A 17,788-nucleotide genomic window follows, 5' to 3' on the forward strand; every position below is an offset into this window, starting at 1 on the left:
ACATATTGCTATCGGTGTATGTTCGTGAAATATGAAAATGTTTTGGGCCATTGACATGCGGGGATTGTGAGAAACTAGGGGAACGGTGGAGTGTCTGCATGGCGAACTCTACATTTTCTCAGCTGAGTTTTCATTCACAGCACACACACGTTTCCCAGTTGCATATAAATGTTTTGCAAGATGTTGTTAAATGTAGGAATTGCAATTCCATCAACAGTCACACAGTCAAAGATATCAGAGTATGTCTCTTGGATACTCCGAGATACATTTGAACCCTAAAACATGTGCTTAATGGATATACTTTTACCGTTGTCTTCCAAACTCCCATAAATACTTAAAACCATTGAAAGAATCCAATTTACAGGACAAATTAAACACAGTAGTCTATTCAAGGAAAGTATCTGAGTACCCGGAATGTTTTGCTTGACAAGCAAAGTTTCTTTGAATTGAAAATTAAATGTCCTAGCCAAACGGTCTCCAATAAAATTAGACCATTCGTGCCAGCAAGTGGTACATTTGCACATCAGCAGCTTTGTCTTAAATTATACTCAGTTTGACATTTAAGGGCCCTCGTGAAGCCCATAATTTTCCTCTATAAATGTTTTCTCAAAGCATTCCAAAGAAACACGTCAACAAATCAACATCACATGGATTACGCGTGTATAAGTTAATTCATTTTACAATTGAATCGCCTAAAAGGATAGAAATAAAATAGATTTTTATTTTCTTGGGTGCTAGCTCATATTTCGAACCTACAAATATGAGTCAGCATGCATGAGTGATTTTGCAATGACTTGGGTAAATGTATTCATTATTTTTTAAAAATCCATCATTACCAGTGTATACTAACTGACAAATGTTTGTTGGGTATAATACTATGTACGGTGCGAAAAAAGTTCAACATACATAGACGCTGTAGTTCTTATTAGCTTCATTATATTAATTAAACTCTGACATCTTGGATATGTTTCTGATCACAAGAGGTTATGTTTTTGTTTATTTGTTAACATTATATGAAGCTAATACTTAGTACAATTACAGTTTTACATAAGCGCACAGTTTCTTCCAAGATACACTGGTCAAATCCCACCCCCACTCCCACGACTGACATGGGGTGGCTTTCATCCAGCAGTGGATTGCCAATGGGCTTAACGTTATTAAAATTGTTTATACAGTTACATAATGCATACGCAGTTCATAATTCATCGTTTTTATTAAGTCGTGGTTGATCCCAGTCTGCCACATTGATTCACTCTTCAAGTCTGTGATGGTAGAAAACTGCCTCACATTAAAGGCAATAGATGTTCTGACCCAGGGCAGATATGGGGGGTGTGTTTACACAGGAACTTCCTGATATGATGGTATTGAGTTTGGTCACGTGATCAGGAAGTTACGAGTTAAGGGTCTCAAAGCCACGAGGCAAGGCAGGGGTGTCAGCCATTACAAAGAGTACAAAATGGAGGCACAATTAGTGTCTCAGTGAAGACGGGTGCGTCTGTTCATTGTGGGACTTTAAGAAGCATTGACTGTAAGTTGGCTGATATTGGTCGCGAAAGCCTATGTGTTAATACTGGGAATGCCTTTATAATGCTGTTAAATTGTTATGATAAATATGAGGCCTAGTTAACAACGAAGCCTGCCACTTGCATTATTGTAAATGTTATTTGTAATTGGATTAGTCAAGCCAGACTTGTGCCCACGTAACTTTAATGCATTCTTGAGAGCAAGGATGAAGAAGTATCTCATCCACAGTTCAGTGTTATGTGCAGCGCTGTACATTTGGACTGCAGTATGGTGATTACACAAAGTGACCTTATTTAACACAGTAGCTTATTCTCTTGTTGTATAGATATTCAGTGCTAATGTAGGTTCCTGGTCCATCCAGGACCTATTATTGAGATTCATGTTATCTAAGACAATGTTATGATGCTGCAGTGTTCATGAATTGTATTCATATTACAAGTTTTAACAGATGCTGTATTTTGTGCTGTGTTTTTCCATCAATTTTCCATCGTACTATTCATTAAATTCGTTGGAGTCGGATGTTCACCCTGACTCTGAAAGTTTATTGAACACGAGGTTAACTACTCGTATAGTGGTGACGCAGCGCACAGCGAGGCCGAGACAAGGATGATTGCATTTACACTTGGCAACAAACAATTGCAATGCTTTAGACACGCGAACGACTTCAGTTTGAATGTTTCATTTCAAAGACACGCCACGACATTTTGCGTGCACTTATTAACCCCGCTCGGCAGCACCGTCGGTTTTCGACTGAGCGCGATTTGTCAAGCGGCACTGCCACACACACACACATATATATATAAACCGGTGACGTTTGTGTTCGAGTAACGAACCCGACTCTGCTACCTTTTCCCCTCTGTCCCACCGCGCCTGCCACTGGCCCTCCCATCTGCCGACTCAGGCCCAGAGTCCCTATGAGCAAGAGCTGGAGTATGTCCCCGAATTCAGCCTGACCCGCGGGGAGAGCATGCTGGAGGAGACCCCTGAGCAGCTACTCATCTACCGACAAGATGGCCAGGTCAGTCCTTTATAAATGCAGAGCATGCTGTTTTTGTGTGTGTGTGTGTACCACTTACACCTGGTGGGGCAACGTTGTCCAGGTGTCCGTGTGTCTTCGGCTTCGACACAATGTGGTGAAGAAAGGTGTCGAAAGCCAGATCTGACCTCAGGCACCCTGTTTCGTGCGTCGATGTGGGGCCACTGATGACATGGCCTGTATGGTAGTGGTACTTGCATGTAAATCCACAAACCATTTTTGGGTTGCTGCCCACTTTCTCCATTCGAGCTCTACACGCTGAGAGAAATATTCATGAATGTTGACAGTGTTTTGAGTGGGGATGCCATTGCTATGAATTCATCCGTATATTTGTTGGACGTGGTTTTTTTTTCTTCTGTTCGAGAGAAAATGCAAGCGATTTGAATGAAATCCATACCTAAATTACCTGCTTTGCAGCAATTACTTTAATAACAGCCTTAGTCCTTCTCAATTATTACCACTAACAAAAACTCCACCCTGCAGCCACAACCATTGACATTAACCTACTGTAAGGGGGGGGGGGGAATAACTCTGTACGTGTTGTTGGTATGCATGCAATTGTGTGTGTGGGCCTGTCGCATAGTGGGGAGCGGTAGTGTAACGGTTAGCGCTACGCTGCGCTACGAACCCAGCGAACCGAGTTCGATTCCCGCTCACGGCCAACACCAGTGACGATTATCTGAATCGGTCCTGGACCTCCCCTAGGTCGACTCAGCCTCAAATGAGTACCTGCTGCGATGTGTAGCTCGTGATGCTGACCACTCACCCTTCTCGTGTGCGGTGCCAGCCTTCGTAGGTGCTCGCTAACAGCACTTGTCCCGACTTGCCGTGAAGGCTATACGGGGGTTCTTTGTTTTCATACAACTGCGGTGCCCCCAAGAGATCCATGCTCTCATTCCGGCCCCCTTGCCAGTATTAAAACAACGTCGGCACAAAGCAAAGAAAAACATAACGCAGCATGCGAAATCCCGCAGGTGAGAAACCACCCACAGACTAATGAAAGCACTCGAGGGCAAGTGAGTTTGCGCACATCATTCTGAAGCGCAGTTTTTGCTTGTTGTTTGGAATTCCGAGCGACACATACCAAACGCATTTTTGCATTCCTCTGTAAGGCTGGAGGGATTGCCTAGCCTAGGAGGCTTTAAAAAGTGCAACTGTGACGTACTTGGAGGTCGTGGTCGAATTTTCGAATGTGCGTACATGTACATTGTTTACCTTTGCTCAGCCAAGCCGAGTTAGTTAGCTTTCACGTACTCGGCGGTGCGACTGTGGTCATCCGGAATAGACCATAACAACACGTTACGATGCAATGGCCGATCCATGGATATACAAATGAGACGTCACAGCGATGACACTCTGGTGCTCCCGGCTTGACCACCTGAATGTGAAATTGTAGTTGATGCTCTGCACCGACGACATCAGCTGCACGAAAAAAGAAGTTGACTCGAAACGGTCGATACATTTCTCTTGGTTCTTTCGGTAAAGTCACGTAGAATGGAAATAATAAAATAATAAAAATAAAACATAATAAAATAATTCTCACGACGTTTCGGCCACAACGCAAGCAGCCGTCCTGAGAATTATTTTATTATGTTTTATTTTTATTATTTTATTATTACCATTCTACATAACTTTACCGAAAGAACCAAGAAGATGAATCCCTGCAGTCACGAAAGCTTTAAATCGAAATTTAAGTCGTTACATTTCCTCGGTGGTGTACTTTGGTATTATGGAGTAAGGAGGCAGCCCTGCTTTTTCTCTCTCACGCTGCTGATGACGGAAAGCCCTATACTAGACGAGCTCTTGAAAGCCCCACTCTAGAGATTCCTTCTAGAGGGTATTTGGCCTACTCTTTCAATGCTGGCCAAATGTCTTGTAAGAGGCTACAGTACCCACGCTCTTCCCCTACGCACGAAATCTGCCGAACGACTGACTGTGTTGTATCCTCTTGAATTGTATCGTACGTTCCATATTTATATTTCATAACTTAGATTTAATATCCAAACTTTAACTTTGTTGGTGAATCAGTTTTTTTTCATATATAGATTATCCATAACAGTGTCTACAGGCTGGGGTGCAACAGCTGACTAAAATGTCGTATTCTCTCCTCGTAAAAAATCACACGTCTATTATATCAGTGAAAACAAATTCTGCGTACAACATTTGAAGTAGCAACAGTTTATAAAATGTCAGGGATTTTGAGGGATAAATAAATCCCATTTTTATTGAGCAGCATGTGACTCTTTAAAGTGTGTGTGTGTATAACATATGTATGTGATGTTTATTTACGTGAGAGTCTATATGTCTAGGGCATTTGCTTAAAGCAAACTGGGTCATGAAGTAGTAACTATTTGGCGTTTTGTTGACGTGACAAATCTTTTACTGATTGGCCGTGTCGGGTGGTGGAGGGTTTCGACACATCTATACTTACGCGATCTAACCCAAAAAACCTTTATTATGATGAATATCGGTAGCGAAAGCATACGTGTTAAACTGGATCATGGTGATTTAAAGCTTTCGTGACTGCAGGGATTAATCTTATTGGTTCTTTCGGTAAAGTCACGTAGAATGGAAATAATAAAAAATAAGATAATTCTCATGACGTTTCGGCCACAAAGCAAGTAGCCGTCCTCAGGTGGAGAGCAGGTCTGTCAAGACAGAGTCTGACCTGTTCTCCACCTTAGGACGGCTACTTGCGTTGTGGCCGAAACGTCGTGAGAATTATCTCATTATGTTTAATATTCATTATTTTATTATTTCCATTCTACGTGACTTTACCGAAAGAACCAAGAAGATGGATCATGGTGTTGAAATGAAAATGCGTGGGTGTGGTAAATGTCCTAAAAAAAAAACTTTTAATCCATCGACTTTCTTAGTCGGGTTACACGGCACCAAATGTCACGATTTTTTTCGAAGTTCACTCACGAACACGCGGTCAGGGCCTCTGATCGGCGTCACGCCACGCACGAGTCCGCGCAGGCGACGCGCGTTAACAACATTCCGTGTCGAGCGACACAATAGCGACACGCGCGTTTATTTATTTATTTAACATCATTTCACCGCTGTCATTATTTTGTTCGCTTTACCACCGATTTCCAAGGCGTATGCACGCGCTAGGGTGGCATGTACGTGGTGCGTTATTCACGGCCTATTAACGTCCATCCGCGTTTCGTATCAGAAGTAAGCGCGATATGTTACTTGCCATCAGTTTAGCAAGCAAAGTTCCTGCATAGACAGCCAACATGTTATTCCGATGCTAAAGAATGTGCTGACCTCCAGGCGAATATGCCATTCATATCCCATGACAGGGCTTGGCTGGCTGTCTGTACATGACGTTAATGACAAGTGAAGCTGCTGTTACCACCTCGATTCAGTTTCTCCCCTTACGCAATTACTCATGGCACGAGTTCTGCAAATTCTGATGTTAAACGCCCTGATTTTTGTTGTTGTTGTTGTTGTTTTAGCAAGTCGCTGAACAGAGGGCGAAAATGCATATAGTGCAAAGTGGACAGCACTATAGATCACCCAATAATAATAATATACGAGATGAGAACAATGATTTTTCTTGCGATTACCAAGGTTAAAGGAATTTAATGGGGGCGGGGGGGATAAATGATGGACAGACGTTTCAAAGTCGATCACTAAAAAGCAATGGCAGGCAAAGAGAAATATCTTGTTCTGCAACTAACCAAACTGTCGATGGGAATACAGTCAGTCGAGGAGGATGATACCTTGATATTGTTGAAGGGGTATCGAACAACCACGATGTCCAATACAACGAATAGAGTGGACTACGCACGAGTGATGCATGCCGCAAACCACTCTCGTTTCATGCGCAACAACAGCGTGTGCAAGTCTGGTATTCTCTTTGGTTTATTTTAATTTATTTTATTTTTTACCCACGTGACTTTACCGAAAAAAAACCAAAGAGTATGGATCCTTGCAGTCAAGAAAACTTCAAATCTAGAATTAAGTCTTGTATTATCTAAGGGGCTTCAGGAATGTTTAGCTCCGTTGGTTCTTTTTTGTTCGACCCGCATCTTTTCGTATGATTCGGATGACAGCCACACGTCATCAAGCATCAACAACAGAGCCTCGTTCTGTCGAGTCGACTGACTGACACGTGACCTCCACAGCTGTAGTGATCGTATTGAGTTGTTTTGTGTATTAATGGAATGCTGGCTGGTATGATTTACTGGCCTTTTAACTGCAGAATGGATAATTATATATATATTCATATTTTTGGTTCTTTCGGTAAAGTCACGTAGAAGGAAAATAATAAAATAATATGAATATAAAACAATAAAAATGCTCACGACGTTTCGACTGCAATCGTCATCAGGTGTGAAATCCATTATTATTTCCCTTCTACGTGACTTTACCGAAAGAACCAAGAATATGAATCCCTGCAGTCACGAAAGCTTTTAAATCGAAATTTAATGTAGGGTTAATTCTGACATCGAATGCTTGGCATCCAACGTAGTCCGCCGTGGCACTTTTCGATGATTGATTAATCATGGCCACGGGCTAAGACATTGGATAGAGTGTACGGCTCAGTGTAGACAACCAGGCCACACTTAAGCAGCAGCAGCAGTAAATCACTATACTTGTTCGTGGTGAGGCTAGTATGCACCATAGCTCATCATAGTTCGTAAATCAGAAGAATTATCATTTGTGCTGTAACATTGTACCATACATATACGTCACTTTAAACCCGGTTGTACTAATACATTATTCAGATCTGTTTAAATGATAGTAGACACATACATACACAATTATCCATGTTAATTATATTTCGAATTTGTTTTCCTGCAGCATATTCCAAGACTTTTAGAAAACTTCTTTGGCCATGGCAGATGGAATTGATTGGCTGTTGTAACAAGAGCATTTGTTCATGTGTTGAGCAGCGTTGGTAGAGTACAACGGTCTAACGCACTCCTCGGAGAACACAGCAACCTGGGGTTGATTCAAAGCCAATTGCAAGCAGTACATTAAACTGTCACGGACCTCCACCTGGGTCAGTTCGGCCTAAAAATCAGTATCTAGCATTCATCAGCACTGGAAAGACAAAGACACTGAGCGTGCCTGCTGGCCACACCACTTGCTCCAAGCATGCTCTATATGGCTGTGTTTATTTTATTTTACTTTTATTAATTTTAATTTTTTACCTACGTGACTTTACCGAAAAAACCTAAGAATATGGCTGTGTGGGTTTATTCTGAGAGGTGTTACAACCATCACCTGTAACGTGAATGTGTGTAATAATACAACCGCGGAGAATGATCATTACGGCTCATCGTGTGTGTGTTGGAGAGCTCCTCTTCACACTGTGTTGCAATCGAACATCGGGCGAGTGCTATGGCTTGGCTATGCAGGGCTGTCATGCCTCCTGAATGTGACGTCAAACCGACCGTTTCACATGAGAGAGCCCCTCTGCATAGCTCCTGAGAAAGACTCTGCGTTCCCTTCGCGGGGGGTGGGGGGTGTTAACCCACTGCTATTGATGAGTGTGCATGAAAGCACGTGGTGGCAGTGTGCTCACTGTGCGTTAGTCTGAATTCTGGTGGCTCCCTAGTGACTCCATATGCTCAGCTCAGGCCCCCAGTCTGACTCCCCCCACCCCTCCTCCTCCCGAATTCCCAGTATGATCTCACTTGTCAAATCTCGCTTCTGCCTATGTTTTATTGTACCCACTGACTGCCAGATGTGAGAAGGGCTCTATGAGACGATCGGTGTGTAACTATGTTACGTACGTTAAGCCCTTCTGTGGTGCAGTGGTTACCGCCATGCACTGTGAGCCTTGTCATCGGGGTGCTATCCACTGATCAGGATAATACCAGGGGCACGAACTAAAACACATTCCTGCGGAGGGAGCTGGTAGGAACGTTGGGTTGCTCGGTCAATGGCCAGGGTCAACGGCGGCGTGGTGTATTCCGCAAATATGCCCGACTGTGAGGGCGGGCACAAGCCGGCGTGAGTAGGTTAAACGTTGAGTTTTATAAGGGCACCACGGGGTGACCAGCCTCTCCCCACCCAGCCCCACCCCTCCCACCCCCCACCCAGCCCCACCCTCCCCACCCTCCCCACCCAGCCCCTCCCCACCCTCCCCTCTCCACCCAGCCCCTCCCTCCCCACCCAGCCCCTCCCCACCCTCCCCTCTCCACCCAGCCCCACCCCTCCCATTTTTGGATGCACGACGGACGGACACAATAATCCCCTGTGGGCTGGTGTAACCAAGAGGTTCCTACCAGTATAAACCTGTCCTGGGTCTCCCTGAGTTGACTTACCCCTAACTGAGCACATGGTGTGCTGTGTAACCAACAGCACTAGAAAACAATCAGTAGCCAGATGGGTGTTTGCCCCTACGCTTTCGTGTGATGTCCTGGCCTTAATAGGTGCATGCTAACAGCACTTCTTCCAGCAGCCTATAATGATAAACAGGGCATCTTTATCTTTTATGTGTGTTTATATATATGCAAGAGAATTTAGATGCTGATATGCTGTGTGCCATATAACGCAGATAATTTTAGGTCACATTGATGGCAGGGAAGTTATATTTCTGCCAAGTAATGTGAACACATTCGGATGAATATTATGCTTTAACATTGTGTAATAAAATAAACACTGTCTGACTTTATATTACACAACAGTTTAGTGTATCCTCTTGAGGCATTCATTGATATGACCATTTTCATGTTCATAATATTTTGATAAGTGTCCAGACCCAACTGAATTTATATCAGTGCCAGAGATATTACATTTTTTTTTCATTTAACGGATTTGTATTAAATGCATGTGTTTCAGCTGATTGCTAATTTTAAAACAACCCCCTAATTAATTTGCCGTAATATTTTTCCAAGTCCGGCTCAGGGCTTGAATTCGATTCATACCGGACATCCAATTCACCGAGGCACAGTCACGCTTCAGGTGGGTGGCTGAGGAGCTCCGGAGTGAGCGACTCTTTATCTGCGAGCCCGTTTGTGAGGATTCGATGGATTAGTCGCCAAACAATCGTCGATGTCATCTAAGCCACTGTGCCCTGACGCATAGAGTTCATCGTCTGTATGAGACACCCGAGTACAAGACAACGTGGTACCTGCTGTAGGCGAACATAGCAAGTAGGCTACTCAAGAGTTGTAAATATATTTTAATTATTATTATCGCCTTTTTTGTAAAAAAAACACTCTAACATGAATTGGCCGCATAATTCAAAGTGGGACTCACTTGAGTCTTGACACTGCTGAAGTTTCCTGGATGTGTATTAAATGATGGTAATGATGATGACGATGATCCGGCAATTATACTTGAAAGTCCTTGTGGCAGCGTGTGTAAGACATTGCCTTTCTTTGAGGAATCCATCGCAACAATGTGACATTATTGAAACGTGCATAGAAGAGTCATGCCAATCTTCATGGTTATTAAGGTCTTGTTTCCACAGGGAATGGTGAATATCAGCACAGATGTTTGGTCTCTTACGCTTCTGTTGGCTGTCACACATGTTGTCCTTTTAAATAAAGTTAATTGATTCTTGTGGTTTGTGATTCTAGTTTCCATTGGCAAATTCTCTTTCTTGTCTGTGTGTGATGTTTCAGTCAAACTCTACTCACAGGATTTCCCATGCCCTAGTTTATACACATGCCTTGAAGAACCGTGGGCTAAACCAGTGGTATCTAGGGTAAATGAAAAAAAAAGTAATTTTTTCTACAAAAACAGAGCCACATTGTCAAAGAAAGAGTAAAAACAGCAAACATAATTTTTGAGCTTTGATTTTTGTATGTGTTTAAACATTACCATTAGCTTTTGTTATTTCTAACATTTTTCTTTAAAATAAATTTCAAACTGATGCAATTTGAAGGCCTGACATTCAGAGTCTCGGCCTGGTTTTTCATTTTATGTTTTTCTTATTGTGTTTAGGTTAGTCAGAAGCACTCATTTTTATACGGTTGACTGAAAACTGCCTACAGAGCAAAGGTTAATTGGGCTCTATAGCATAAAACCCTGCGTTTTCCATTTGCAAGGGAGTGTCCTCTGGTTTTTTTGGAGCAATTCAACCATGCAACGTTTTTCTACTGAACCTTGTGGTGAATGCCCACAGTTTGCGGCAACCCAGGAGACACAAAATCCAAGTGCAATGTCATTAAATGCGCCGCTGTTATCCGTGTTCTGGGTTTACATGGACCCACCAAAAAAAAAGATGTGATTTTTCCACACATTACACGATTTAGAAAAAAAATGTATGCTCGCACAAAGACCTCATTCAGACGTTAATGGTGACACTGACCTGCTGGGCACCACTTTCATAAATGTGTCGAGTTAGAGCCACAGCAAATCAGAAGTGAGCATTACTCGCGTGTAATTTAGTTAAATAAATATGAGTGTGCGTGCACGTGCTGGCCAAAGACTGAGAATTAGTATTGTTGTTCTGACAGAATTGTTCCTTCATTACAAACGCTATTATTCCGCTCACAGTTCAGCGGCACCATGTGTGTGTGTGTGCGCCTGCCCTAGTGGGTGCTCGCTTACAGCGCTTGCGCATATTGCACAACAAGAACTACATGCTGAGTTTTTCTCTCTCTGCATATAAATCGTCAGCCAAGATGTAGCCACTGATTGATAAAGTCCAGCCCCAGCTGGCACCATCTCTTATGGCGCCGTGATGCAACAATGTAATTTCCTACTTGCGCACAACCCGTGAATGGCTTTCTTGTCTCGGGACAAAATTCACCGACGTTGAAATGGCTTTTGTGTTTGAAATTGATTGTGTTGACCTTATCTCTTGAGGTTTTGCGAATCGTAGCCAGAGTGCACTAATTCTGGGTGGCACCCAAGCCTGAACATTACCTGTGTGTAAATCGCTATTTGTTGAAATGTGCGTGTTTTTGTGATTGCATCGCAAATAAAAAAAACCAGTGAGTCCCATTGCATTCGCTTGTCCTGTCACTTACGTCTATGCTCTGTCCACTGTCGTATATGAAAAAAGTCGCTAACAAAGTTTCTGCACAACTCTAACGCATTATCCAGATGCACATAATAGCTCACATTTATCAGTCATTGTTATTTCAAGAAATTTCAGCCAAGAAAACACCCACTTATTCTCTATGCCGGGGTATCTGTCTGTTATCAATGGTCTCCTCATGTGATTAAGACAATAGCCAGGCAGGTGGTTTGCCATGTTCTATTGTTAATGATGCTAACGTCACTGATGTTAATTTCGCAGTACCGGGCATGTGGGTATAAATACAGGAGGACATTTCTGTAAGCCCAGAGGCATCATGGAGGGATGTGACAGTGTGTGTGTGTGCCTTCTCCAGTATCCACACTCGATTTGGAACAACAGCAGGGTGTGTGCAGTGCTTAAATCAGCATTTCTTTGCCTTTACTCTTCATAATATTTATCGTGGGACCCCTCAATGGTGTGAGTTTCCTCAGGCTGCCACAGATACTATCAGGCAGTTGTTGGAAGCTACTATTTGTGTTGGCTTCAACCCCACATTGTAATGACAGTTAGTGAAAAATATAGCAGCAGCTCAGAAAAAATATTCCATTTGCTGCAGCAGTGATCCACATTTTGCTTAAAACTTGGCTTAAAACTCACAGATAGCATTCACAAAGTCAAGCTATAAATAAAAGAACTAATAATTCAGTTTTTTTTTTACGCGGAAAATCCTCACTCAGTTTATAGACTGCTTTTCATTAGAGTCCTAAATTGAGATTTTAGGGATGTTTGGCCGATCCTGTTATCACCACAACTTCCACCGCCACCATCAGCGCCATTCTATTCTTTGGAGGTGTGGTGCATTTCACACGTCCTTACACTGGCGCAGGAATCACATACGACACCAGCAGTGGAGGTGAGCGAGCGATTGCAGGGCTGCTCCTTTACCATTTGCTAGGAAACATGCATACGTTAAATTAAGAGGGCCTTCCTCCAGCAGCTGATCACAAAGGCTGCAATAGGATACATTGCTTAGCTATCACACGAGATCGTAGCTTTTCCACAAACGTGAACTTCTTTCGCACCGCGCGTAGCCGACCGTGCTCATCGGTGGTGACAGCACATCGACTAAAAGCGATCAACTAAAAGCCCAAATCTTTTAAAACAATTTCCCCCGCTTCTTCAAAACGAGAGCGGCGGCCTAAACGTGCTGTGGGTGCCGCAATTCTACAAAGCCCTCCCAGGGGCGGTAGCCGAGCCGGGTACCTCCTGTCCTCCCTGCCTGCTCTGGCACGGGGCTGCTCGAGGTACGGCTCCCCCTGCACCAGTACAGCGCCGAGTTCCTGGTGGAAGCACTTGAGCCACCGTGGCAGGAGGTGGGGGGGGCAAGTGTTTGGCTTGGAGCGGTGCACTTCACTTATCGGCCAACCAGGAAGGGCGTGCAGTTCCCCAGCTGCCCTCCTTCCCGTCTCACTGCTGCCCTTTGCGGCCGCACCCTCGGGGCACACTCTTCAACCCCCTTCCCAGGATCGCGTCAGTAGGGGATCGGCTTCCAACCGCGTCCCGCTGTCGTCGGTGCCGCTCGTGTTGAAATGAACGAGAGAGAAAAAAAGCCGAGAAAAAACACACAATTGCGAACTTGCGGTGTCTTCTATAATAATATATGGGTTTTTTTTTCAATCTTTCAATAGTGTTGTGTTCAGTAGTGTTTGCGTTTATTCCTCAAAGAGGATGCAATGCAGCAAATCCCAAGAGCCATATTCTTGATTCATGAATCTTTAGAGAGGGAACTGTGAACCTTCCGCAGCAGCCAAAGCCATCATCTTAGAGAACATTCCTCCCACAATAGTGCAACCTCTTGGCCTTTCAACGTTAGCAAGTGGAGGAGAAACCCTGGAACGATAGTCTTCGGATGGTATTAAAACCAGCTGTGGCCATTTGACAGTGATGAGCACGACACAACCGGGTCATTCTATCTTCCTAACGCTGAACTCAATTTGCTCATGAAAGATTTATATAACACTCTCTCCCGCACACGCCACTTATAAAACTAGCACCATCTGTACATCTTCATTGCCTTCAAGATAGATCTCCTCATTACCCTATTTTCAGTCAAAAATAATAAACGGTCCTAATTCAAGGGCCCCTGCAACTGCTTACAGTTATGGCCAGTGTGTGTTTTTGTAGGTCTGGGGCATGAGCAGTTTGTGACTCAAGGCTGCAACTTCAAGCAACTGACTCGTGTCACACAGGCATTTGTGGTTCGTTTGAACACATGTTTTATATGTGGATATAACGCAATTAACCGAGCTATTTTCGCATACAATCCTAGCCCTTGTGATTGATTTGTCTGCTGCCGAGTCTGGACACGTGGAAATTTACGGCCTACTTGCCGCCTACGGAAGTGGCGAAATTGACCATATTTGGTCACGTCCGAGAACACCCAAGAATGCAGCGCGCAAAATAAAACAACTCGGTAATAATGACAGGCGCTGCTCTTCTCCTGTAAATCTGGCCTCCTTGAAAGGAAGGGCCTATACGTGCTGCCGTGTGGGCGTGAGAGTAACTTGACTAAACTAACCTACGAGTCGAGTGAACGGACAGCCTATATTGGGCGGCTCGTGTTGCCCCCACCCCACCGGCCCCTGCAATTGCAAACACTTTGTCCTGGGAACTGGAGCACTTTGGATTCCCACTGAATGAGCTGCCCGTCACTTTCAAAACCGGGCATCCGCTCCACTCCTGATGGCACGCCTACCCCGTGCCGCACCGCGCCCTCTCTCCGAGCAGCAGATGGAGGTGAGACCGGGAAGGGGGCCTGCACCCTCCGTGAACCATTCCAGGCCAGGAGCACTCCACCCATGGGACGCTAAGCCCGATGCCCCCCCCCCCGCCACCCCCGGACAGGATGCCACTTTAGTCACTCCCCGGGTTCATGAATGCCACCTTCTCGCTCTCTCCCTCCCATCCGCATCGTAGCCACCGCTGCACCCCGATGATTTACCCTGGGAAATCTCTGCTCGCAAGTCGAGGGCCAAAGTGACACCCATCCTCTGTTGGGCAGCGGGAGCTTTGCACAAACCCTGCTGCTTGTGGAGACGTGAGAATGAACGGTCCTGGTAAGAGACATCTGTTCGGCTGACGGTAGGCCTCGGCAAGGTAAGGTAAAAGGTAAAAAAAACGAGCTTACCTTTACCCTACCTTTTACCTTACCACAATACAATCACTGTACCCTTACCTTTTACCATTTAGCAAGGTAAGGTAAAAGGTCAAAAGCAACGAGCCTACCTTTACCCTACCTTTTACCCTGACCCCATACAAATTACCCGATTACAGGGTAATTACTGGGGTACTACACATGAACAAGGTTTATAACAGGTAAATGCTAGGTAGAGCGCTTTATTCATATAGAATACTCTCGATGATTCAAATTTAAAAGGGAGGTGAGCGGTAAGCAAGGTATTTACCGGGTAATTCTTCCACGCTACCTTTACCCTACCCTTTACCTTATCCCTTGGCATGGTCGACACCTTTACCCTTTACCCTGACGGACGTGATGTAGGAACACGGTTGCGTTTTCTGCATCAAGAATCGTCAGGCGTATTGTCTTTCTGCTAAAACGCGTTCATTTGCATTGGCAGTTCCGAGGCAACACTTTTACGTGGCAGAAGGTCCGTTTGCTTATAATAATAATAAAACTACTAATAATTTAAATGGCAAAGCGCCCTCAAACAAACGTTGTCAGGGCGCTCCACACAACATTCTGCTTTTTTTTTATTTACCAAAGCCGTGGATGTTTTTAATTAGTGCCGTATATGACATTTTGTATTTTTTGTAGTGGGTTCCACTGAGGCGCGCACTCTAACTTGGAGGCAACACGTTTATTCCGGACCCAATGGGGTAACTACATAACCATTCAACGGGGTAACGACATAGGGTGGTGACCACCACGGTTAACTACATAACCCCTCACGGAATACTATATAGCCGGCCAGTTTAGCAAACACGCTGCCTGGTCCCCGATGTCTTGCGCGATGCCCGAAGATCCAAGACGTGGCCGGCAGATTCCATTCCCCAGGGACAGCCCCGACCGGGACTCGGGACTCGGCCGTTATGGTGCGAGCGAGAGGCTCCACACGTTCAGTGACTTTCTTCTGTCGGTGCTGGCGCTGCACTGCAGTGACTCCGTACACGTCACGACATATCGCTTTTTTTTTGTTTCATGAAACAAATCACAGTGCCCGTTCCAGCGCATCATGAGATACGTAAGACCCGATGGTGACAATTGCGTGGGATCCATCCACTGGAGCTGTACAAACCGACAGGTGTGGGTTGAGGGGGGGGTAGCCTGTAGGTAAAAGGGGGGGGGGGCGCAGTTACGTTGAGTAGGGAGCTTCGAGAAGGGGAGAAGTCGTGTATCGAGCATGGGAGGGGAGGGGGGAAAGGAGTGTGGGGAGGGGGACATTTTGTCATTTAAATGTATATTTTTTTACGTATAATGCAATTATTTTAAGTGGACGTAATATGATTAAAAACACACACACACAAATGTAACAGAAGCAAAGATTCAACTTTAGTGAGAGATATATGAATTGCCAGATTGTGTGGCAGACACAAACACGTGTGAAGTACGGTAAGTCGAATGCTCTTCCACATACAGAGGAGAATGAGATGGAGCCACTTTACAATGTACAGGTGTTGATACGAGGTTGAAAGCTTTACACTTTAGCCGTGCCCAATATTTGAATAGCATTCAACACAAGAGCGCACAGATGGAGCTGTGTTCCATAAGTAGCACTCTTTGCTTTACACACTGTCAACACCTTTCGAGTCAGTGCAAATATACACACTGGTTGCCTATAGCCTGTAGTGAATGAGCGTTGATAATGCTTTAGCAGGGAGAGTGATGCTTTAATCGGTCCATTATTCCTGTCCGGCAACTGGTGCCACTCACAGCCATAGCTCATTCACGTGGCTGATGGGTGTAAGTGGTAGAGACAGCTTAATTATTGGGTTCAATGGAGAGTGTGTATTTCATCATCACCATCACCAGCCATGATTGATGCACTGCTGGATGAAGGCCTCCCCAAGCCGTCACTATCTCTCTGTCTCATGATGCAGAAATCTATCTTTTTATCAATAATTGTTACGGGTGCATTTGTGGACAATAGCCATATCAGACATGAGCACATCTAATCGAACTAATCATTGTTGGTTCACTGCAGCTCAAAGACTCACCCCTAGCAAGGCTTGTGGTAAAGTTAGATGTCCATGTGAAGGCCTGGAGATCAGACTCGTTGATTTCGCCGACTGTGTTCAGGGAGGCAGCTCCACATCCGGACAGCAGAGTGACGTGAGCTTCTGTCCAGGGAGCATGTTCCAGCATCTGCACATGAGCTGATTTTCATGGTTCCATCTCCGCGGTTGACGCTCTCTTAGACGTGTACCTCGCAGGAATGTGAAGGTTGCGTTCCCTTGATTCGGCGTGTGTTTAAATGTTTGCAAAGTAGCTCTGTTTATGTTAAAGGGAGTCAAGAAGAATACCTATTGCTGCGCCCAGGAAATATGTCTGTTCAAGGTGTTCCACTGAGGATGCTTCGCGTGTTTTCACGGAACATTTTTTTACACAACTCTCACGATCAATCCCGATCAATCCTACCACACAGCTTACTTGCGGTGTATTTGTTGAGATTGTATCACTACCAACGATATTCACGTGACGTGGTGGACACCACGTGACACGGATAATCAGGCAGAAAAAAAACAAGCCCCTCTGATTGGGACTTAATTGGTCTGAAAGGGGATTTATTAGACGCAGGGTAATTGAAGGAATTGAAGGAGAAATATAAAATGGAAAGGGCAGGAAACGGAGGATGATTGACAGGGAGGTCGTTTGGGATGCATTAGAGATAGCGGGAAGGTGATTGGTTAGAGGGAAGGTGGGTCAAGGAGCCTTCGACAAAGGAGCTTCAGGGATTTATAAGGAGGGGGGAACGCGAGAGCTCGAGACGCTTGGAGTGAAGGGAATCCTTCAATATCGTGTCTTGTGCTGGAGAACTACTCTGTGGGGTGTCACTACATATTGATGCATCAATTAATCAATTAAAATAGGGGTTTTTGACGATCAAGATAAATCCATAAAATTGTGACTTAATAGAATTGGTTTAACACGTAGGCTTTCACGACCAATATCGTTCATAATCAACGATTTTTGGGTTTAGATCGCGTTATTTATAAATGTGTCGTAACCCTCCACCACCCGACACGGCCAATCAGTAAAAAAAGTGTCACGT

At 44.5% G+C, this 17,788-nt stretch overlaps 1 protein-coding gene across 1 annotated transcript in view; it reads left to right on the forward strand.

The window, feature by feature from the left end:
- LOC144722045 (ADAMTS-like protein 1) overlaps nt 1–17,788 on the forward strand; it is a 142,758-nt gene that overhangs the window by 20,301 nt on the left and 104,669 nt on the right. Inside the window, exon 3 of the mRNA XM_078600124.1 lies at nt 2,426–2,542. Within this exon, the coding sequence (XP_078456250.1) occupies nt 2,426–2,542 (117 nt within the window). The remainder of the gene's footprint in view (nt 1–2,425; nt 2,543–17,788) is intronic.

This window comes from Lampetra planeri, chromosome 13 (genome assembly GCF_965212315.1).
Source record: "Lampetra planeri chromosome 13, kcLamPlan1.2.h2, whole genome shotgun sequence".
Classification (NCBI taxonomy): Eukaryota; Metazoa; Chordata; class Hyperoartia; order Petromyzontiformes; family Petromyzontidae; genus Lampetra; species Lampetra planeri.